The 8,453-nt window shown below is 38.8% G+C and overlaps 1 protein-coding gene across 2 annotated transcripts; it reads right to left on the bottom strand.

Annotated features, from left to right (window-relative positions):
- Nucleotides 1–473: 473 nt before the first annotated feature.
- LOC103701016 (ACD11 homolog protein-like) lies at nt 474–5,973 on the bottom strand. Of its 2 annotated transcripts, none has more exons than XM_088709178.2 (4): nt 5,347–5,973; nt 4,391–4,563; nt 822–953; nt 474–688 (listed from the first exon to the last, which is right to left on the bottom strand). In XM_088709178.2, the coding sequence occupies exons 1-4, from the start codon at nt 5,611–5,613 to the stop codon at nt 595–597; spliced, it is 666 nt and encodes a 221-aa protein (XP_088565304.2). In that variant the 5' UTR covers nt 5,614–5,973; the 3' UTR covers nt 474–594. The 2 variants fall into 2 exon arrangements, with proteins under 2 accessions (XP_088565304.2, XP_008781169.2); XM_008782947.5 differs by having other exon boundaries at nt 808–953; nt 5,347–5,869.
- Between the last annotated feature and the right edge of the window lie 2,480 nt (nt 5,974–8,453).

Raw genomic sequence — 8,453 nt, 5'->3', positions numbered from 1 at the left:
CGCACTGACCACCTAGTTTAGCAAAGCAGACTCGCAAAAGATCGCACCTTCAAATTAACTGACATAAATCAAGGAAGAAGGGATTTATGGAGAGTGTTAATCCTTCTGGCGATGTGGTCAATCAATATTGAACTAGTCGAGCTCAATCTAATTCTGCCATTGATGCTGCTGAATTCAGATATGACGTAAATTTCAATATAATATTATATACTCTTCCATACAAAGGGGAAAAGAGGAAAGAAATCTAAGAACTTTTCTGCTAGTTACTCCTTTGGGACTCCCCACATGCTATCTATAACAAAATCATTGGCATCATTTATCACTGAAGAAACAAGCAGCAGCAATGATTCAGTGGCAGTAGTACAATAATAGTACAACTTTTAACAATAAATTAGGGATCTAAGGAAAAAAAATAGGTAAATTAGGGAAAATAGTAAAGCAGCTTCCCCAGTTAGAAAATTATTGGATTTGAGGAGCCTGAATAGAAGATGAATTGCTATCAGCGCCATTAAAAAAAGCATGTTTGAGTCATGTCACCAATCTAGGCTAATATTCCTTGAAAGGAACAGATTGTCAATGTATTCTATAATGGGACTACAAGCATCGATATATCTCCTCATTTCCTTCTGTACAGAGTTTTCTGCAGCAACAGTGGAAGCCCGTGACGTGCCTAATGGACAGCCAAAATCTGGAATTTGTATAAAAAGAAATTAGCTGGCACAACAACTACTTAGATATTGAACTTCAGTACAGAATGAATCAAATGTCAAAATGATTTATAACCATGGACAAGTGAAGTAAGCTAACCAGTTTCATTTAACCTCAATAATAGCTGTTCTCTCGTCGGAAGAGTACACATCCCGGCACCAACTGCTGTCCTGACAGCCCAGGTGTGAAATGGTGCACAAACTTGTCCATATGCAGTTAAAGCAGCCTCTTTTAATGAGCATTCACTGAGAGATATAAACATAATGTATGCACCAGATCAAATCTGAACTAACCACAGATAAACTGAGAAACAAGAAGAATTGGTGTTGCAAAAAGCTATTTGCAATGGAGTGCTTAAATATACATGTGATTCATCATTCCTTGTATGTAGGCAAGTTTCATGTCAATCAGGAGGAACAGTCTGATGTATTAGAGCTGCCTACATGCAAACAAACATAATGCTTACATTTACAGCTTAAAAACAGTCAAGATTCAGAACATAGAAAGTGCGGAGAGTCAGAAAGTGCGGAGACTCCTTTGATAGTCATGTAGTTATAAGTACACACATTTTTTTTAAAAAAAGAAACACTATTTTTGTGCCTGTCTTGAAACAGAGTAAAGATAAAACCTGAAACAAATTGCATGATAGAACAAAAGGAGTGGATCATCAATCCTCAAGACCATAGTGGAGACATCCACCTAAAGGCATGTGGACATAACCACATGTTATCATTCTATATAGAGAAGTGTATATTTGGGATCCATGCCCCCTTATCCTCCTTAGGTGAAAGGGGCTCAAGACACCCTCTCATTCCCAATACATCTAGGGAATGAGAACCTACATCTTAATTATCACTCAGTACTGACATCAGCTGTCCTACTTCTTGATAGATTAAATCTAATGGAAAAAAAAAACAGTGCCTTGCTTCATCTCTGGAAAGCTTCTTTTCATTTGTGTGGTCCAATGATTAGATCAATTAATAAAATGTCCGAGTACTCCAATCCCATGCCCTTCTTTCCCAGAAAATAAATAGTGCTAAAAATTGATCGTTTCATCAAATCTCCATACATAAGACTAAAACTTTGAATAGGAGCTCCATTGTTTTCCTATCAAGCATCCCCTTAAGCTTCAGTCCACCTTTGTTAGTTGTCTGGAGATTTATAGCACCAATAATTTGGTAAAACTGAACCTGAACCTATTTCTTCCTTGTCATCTGCCCTCTGGTGTTCATTTTCAAAATAATTTAGGAATCACCCTTTTTCATGTTACTTTTCATCTGAACTATATTCTGTCCTATTAATTGAGATTCGAGAGTAGTCTACTCTAGATGGACTGACTGATGACCCTTTTCTCTCGAGCTTGTTACATGCTTAGTACAATTTGGCAGATGAGAACCAAATTTTATTACCATATTGAATGATAACAATAAAAAGAGTAACTTTTTGTGCTTTGTCATTTGTTTTGTGACTTCCTAACAGCTCAAACTGCAAGTATTTATGTTCCATGTGCCTTTTCCTCATTTTCGGACAAAAAATTTAAACTACCAACTCTCCATTCTTGCTGATCTAAAGTTTTTGGGGTCCCATTGATTTAGCAGATTTAGTATCTCCCACTAACCAACACTTGCACCATTGCATTGAAGTTCATATGCTCGAAATATATCCATCCACCAATCACTCAAGCCACCAATTTAACATGTTTTCCCAATCAACTTCCTTTTATTATTTCTTTTTTTTCAATTTTCTCATCATATTCAGATTCCCATTTTGTATCAGCTTGTGAATCTAGAAATATTTTGAGTAAACTCGGATTTTTTTTTTTATGGTTCAAGATAACCAGCTGAACAATGAGCTACATTCTGACTACAAAGTAACCCTTCAAAAATTCTTTACTTTTATGTTTAGCATCTAGGACGTGCTTCCTCTTATGGAGCATTTCCAGCTATCTTTCTTCTCATTGTATCATATTTGCAACTTGAAGACAGTACCAATTCCAAATGTGGTTGCATCCTAACTATTTACAAAGTCATCCCTTGCATATTGATTTGTCTACTCATTGCTGCCTCTTATGATTCCAAAGGGGACTTTGCAACTATGAACTGTCAAGCCTGCCCAACCAAAACTGTTCTAGTAGATAAACCTTGTTCAAGCATTGGTTCCTGAGAGCCCTTCCAGTCATTCTATTTTTCATCCATGAAATGAAAAATAACATGCTCGGCATTTATGGATAAACCCTGCTGGCATGAAGAAGAGGTTTGCGAAAATGGCTACAAAAAGCAGGATCCTTTTCTTCATGCATTAAGTGCAAAATTACATCCTCACTCTGCCCATGAGCCAAAAAGCAGCCATAGCAAGTCCTTCATAATATGACAAGTGTCTCCACTAGTGACTTGCCATTGATATCTAATATGTTCTGCAGCCCACATGGACATTGGAGTATTGGATCCCATGCATTACTACTAAGGAATTATCCCTCCTTATGAAACTCACATGTTTCTTGTTATCATTCGATCCAGTATCCTGCAGATTGCCTTAAGCATTTTAATGTGGTCAATATATCACAAGTGTTCAAACTACAGTGGCCAGCTGATCTAAAATGATTTGCAATCTATTCACTCCATAGTGATTTGTTTCCATTTGTTGGCATACATGCTCATTTGGAACCTCTCATTTTTTTACATAACATGAAGGTATCAACACTGGCAATTCTTATACCATGACTGATTCATGCAGATCACATTAGTTATCTAATCTAGCATATATATATATAAATATATTCGGTTGACTCTGCTACACTTTGTAGCATTAAACACCACCTTCGAAGGGTCTATTATAACAAAACTCCAGATCTATAAATCTAGCAGCATATAACCCCTATTTATATTTTTGCCGCATGGAAGTACAAAGTGTCATCACAAGCATAACCCTCATATCATGATTGGTCCCTACTTCTATGCACTCGATTTCATAACTAGCATGATGGTTGTTCACTTTGACACCTGGACGTATTAAGTGTATTCAAGTTTTCATCACATCTTTGTTTGAACTCAAGCATACACCATGATATGTTTACATCAAGCTTGGAACAGAAAGATTAATGAGTCATATTATTGCATTTATTCAACTCATACACTTCTTGTTAAGTCCAGACCAATATATTGTTTCATTTTCCAAATATATAAAGGTGGTCCTTACCTTCCCTTCCAGTCTCATTAATGCTCTACCTCATTTTTTTTCCCTGGATCAACATTGCATGGTGTGTTTTTTTCTCTTTTTTTTTCTTTTTTGTTTTTTTGGTGGGGGGTGGGGGGGGGGGGGGGGGGGGGGTTATTTTTAGAAATCAATATATTATAATGTGTTGCAGTATGCACATGCACATATATTATCTCAGACAACTTCCGACATTTAATTACATTCACATACTATTTGAGAAGGGCATCGCCTAATGAGTTTTATAAATTGATTTATTCCTCTTAACCGCCAAATAGACTAAGCCAGGTAAAGTATATGGGTGGGTTGACATCATGTTGCAGCTATTCACAAAACCCAAACAAAAGATTAAGAAGTATTCACACCGCCCAAAAAAAAAGATGAAGGTTAGCATTTACAATAATAAATAAAATAAAGATAAGTAGATAGAGATGGAAAAGGAAAAAAAATGTGAAAAAGGAGTAAGACATACTTAGATGATAGAAATCTCTCAAACAAAGCTTTGATGAGGTCAAGACCTAGTCTGACTCTACGCAAATTACGCGAGTGGCTTCCATGCTTTGTAACCATATCATGTTCGACATCATGGTCTAGGATATTGTTCAAAGTATCATAAGTCTTTGATGCTTCAATTAGGTCATTTACCTGAAGAAATTAATCAGAACAAAATTTATCAGTTTGAATATCTGATCTCAAAATTGAATATTATTGAATACATTAGCGAGAATGAAAAACAAATTTCACAGATAACAGTAGGATTATAGATTTACGGCCATGTTCAAATCAATAGTGGATCTCATAAATGCAAAGCGTATGCAAAAGGATGACTTGCTTCTCAATTATTACCAAATCTTTACATGGACATACTCTTAAGTAATTTTGATAAAACAATTCAAAAATTTAATGAAACTGAAACAAGTGATTATTGGTGCTTATACAATGAATCAATGCTCATATTCATAAATATTTGGAAAAAAATGGGAGCGGTCTCGTATCTGCCATTATTATGTTTTAAGTTGCAGGCAAGTGTGGTATTGAGAATCAGGGTAATATATCGATAAATTGATTTTTTTTCTTAAAAAATAGTCGAACCCAAGGTTTACAATGCACCAATAGTCAGTTCCCATATTGCGTCTCAAATCAGTATGCCATTCTTGATGGAGAGATGAAGGCTATAACTGCTCCTCAATCAATTCATCATCATTCTGTCCTCTATCAATGCAACTCCTATACTACTCTGAGATGCACATTACCAAAAAACATTCACTCTGCCATTTGTAATTTAACATTCCAACCACGACAGAATTTTTGCAGGTTAATTAACTTATGTTCCACAATAGCTTACACTCTCTAGTGCATCTCCTGTCAAAAAATTATGGAGGAAAGAAAAGGAGGGAAAAAAGAAAGAGAGAGCAGGAAAGAGCCGACCTTGGACACGTACTCCATCTCGGCGAACTTGAAGGCGAAGCCGAGGCAATTGAATAGGACGGAGACGAGCGAGCACGCGTCGGAGAAAGCGGCAACCTTGAGGTCCTCGGAGCTGGACTCCCGCGATCTCGCCAGCTCCTCGAAGGCCTCCGCCACGGCCGCGAGGGGCGTTCCCGACTCAGACTCCTTGAAGGAGGAATCGGTGTTGGTCTCGGTGAACGAGCCGAAGGGCGTCGACGAACAAGACTTCATCTCCTCCCCCATCATCGTATCTCGCCGGAATCTTCTTAGATGAACGGTGAGAAGGCCGAACTCAGACTCTGTGGGATGGGAGGAGTGGGGATTAGATTAAAATTCCCCTTCCGAAGTTTTCGGAAATGGAGGGAAGAGAAGAGGAAAGGAGTCCATCGGCCGAAAAACGAGAAGGGTTGGTGGAAACTGGAGTCCATCGTGCGTTCCCCTCAAAGAAGCCAAATGCAAGCCTCGGCTTTTCCTACGGAGGCGGTTTACCTCAGAAACTTCCCGTTACGTACTTTATATTTCCCTTTGGACGAGTTAAATTTAGACCCAAAAACGTAAAAAATGATGAGAGGCACAGGTTTTATCATACGGACCGCATGCTAGCATGGTGGCTATAGGTGGTTAGATTCGCCATCTCGATTTCTAGTGCGAAGCGGAAAGCTGCTTGAACGGATTTTCGTCATGCCCGATGTAATTTATGAGCTAGCTCTATTATTTTGGATGGTGACTCGACCATGGTCATCAGTTGGATCCGGAGGGGCCAAGGGGTGAATGGCCGTGACCACCTATTGCTTCGAGATATCTGGACAATACTGAGCGACGGAGGGGCCTTCCAGGCCAAGCATGTTTTTCGAGAAACCAATAGGGCTGCAGATTGGGTGGCTACTTATGTAGCCAGTCATTCCGGTAGTACCTTGTGGGTTGGAGACAAGAGTTGCCCTGGGCGCTCCGAGGCATTTTGTTTTCTAACTTTCTTGGGTGCATCCGTACTCGTCAGGTATGATCTATCCGCTTTAGCAAAAAAAAAACATAAAAAGTTTTAATTAGTCATCAAAATTTTATTTTCATTGTAATAGAATTCACTCGCCTATCTAAATTCTAACATTATTAATAAAATAAAATATAAAAATAAAAATCCAAATTATGACTTTCATGCGATCCCAAAATGCTTTGTCCTCCACGATTCATCCACTTGCACAAATCTTAAAGGTCTCCATACTCTTTCATTTATCCATATGTATAAATTTTAAAGCGCTCCATTCTCGATCACTTAAAGAACTTCATCCTCTATCATCCATATGCTTACACATATCTCAAAATGGTACATTCCCTAACATTTATCCGCTTGCACAGATCTCAAAGCACTTTATTTGTCATTTATTCATCTGCACACATCTCAAAGCGCCTCATCCTCAATCATCCATCTACTAACATAGATATTAAAGTACTCTATCATCTATCATTCATCTACCAACATAGATCTTAAGGCACTTTGCCCTCTATCATCCAACCATCTACACAGATCTCAAAGTGTTCTATTCTCTCTTATCTATCCACCTAGATAGATCTCAAAGTACTCTGTCCTTTCTTCTTTACCAATATACACAGATCTTAAAGCACTATATCCCTATCATCTATCTGCCTGCATAGATCTTAAAGCACTTTGTCCTTTGTCATCCATCCAATGCACATATCTCAAAGCCCTCATCTTCTATTATCCATCAATCTGTATGGATCTCAAAGCACTCTATCCACTATCATTCATTTGTCTGCCCAGATCTCAAAGCACCCCATCCCACCTACATAGATCTCAAAGGCTCTATTTTTTATCATTCATCTGCCTGCACTGATCTCAAAGCACTCCATCTTTTATCAATTGTCCACCTAAATAGATGTCAAAGCATTCCATCCTCTATCATCATCCGCCGCATAGATCTCAAAGCCTCCACCTAAATAGCGCATATTATTATTAGCAAAGGAGTAGGAAAGCTAAACTAAAGAACGACATACAGTGTCTCCAAACGCATCAGCAACCAGTAAATAGGCTGATGCCCAATTTGGGTGGTAACAATGCACCCTTTTCCCAGCTCACATCAGCTTCAAGACTTCAAGTGCTTTGGAGGCCCACCAATCTGCAACACGATTGCCTTCATGGTAGAAATGTGAAACTTTGAAAGCCCAATAACCCGCTTCAGCTGCACTATATCATCGAGAAGAGGTTTCATATGTTGCATATTATAATTAGTACCCTGCGTTCGGGGTATGACAGTAGTTGAGTCCTCTTATGAGTCCTCTTATTAAGCCGCTGCTAACTCAGCCTAAGGGACAGGGCAAGTCGAAGTTTTCCTCCCCCCTACATATATTAAGGACCCATAAGAATCCCTAATAATGTATCTGGCTTCCGCCAGCTTACGGCTGACCGGCTATGGAAGTTAACCCTCAGAAAGGTTACTTTAGACTAAAGCTAATCATGGGCTTAGTCTGGGTACAGAAAATATCAAATACTATATATACATCCAGCCGAAAGTCTAATTAAAAATAAATAGAGTTTAGATCCAAAGTCCAGCCCATGAACAGCTCTACTCCAAAGCTTCGGACCAGAATCCAAAGTTTTAAGATCTTGGCTCTGCCTAACATCTTAATACCAACTATTAAACTGTCGGGTTATACTTTCTGGTGGGAATATAGGATTTGAAAAAATCCTCAGATTTCTACTTTAGCCAAGCTGTATAGGCCAAAATTGCTTTGATCCCCTACTCCACCTGGGAATTGGATTAGTATTCAACCAATTCCAGCGGAGAATTAGGGATTAGTTTCAAAAGAAAAGACAACAAAGATATGGCTAAAATATGACAAGCTGGAAACCATAGTATCTCTCTCTCTCTCTCTCTCTGATCTCCATTAGAATGAATGGTGTTGCGGTGATGGCCTTTGGCCGGAGCCTCACACAACAGCATAACCCACATTAAGCTAGCAGAGAAAGAGGACTGCATTCCTCCCGAGGTATTGTCTGCTTTGGGCGCTCCGGCCCGCGCGTCCAGCGCAGACGGAGGGAGACCACTGCCCTCATGGTTTTGCCCTTCAAA

This window comes from Phoenix dactylifera, chromosome 12, assembly GCF_051530095.1.
Source record: "Phoenix dactylifera cultivar Ajwa chromosome 12, Ajwa_hap1_PhDact_Kaust_v1.1, whole genome shotgun sequence".
Classification (NCBI taxonomy): Eukaryota; Viridiplantae; Streptophyta; class Magnoliopsida; order Arecales; family Arecaceae; genus Phoenix; species Phoenix dactylifera.
The sequence above is the reverse complement of the archived record's forward strand: the minus strand, read 5'-3'. Positions and strand labels throughout refer to the sequence as shown.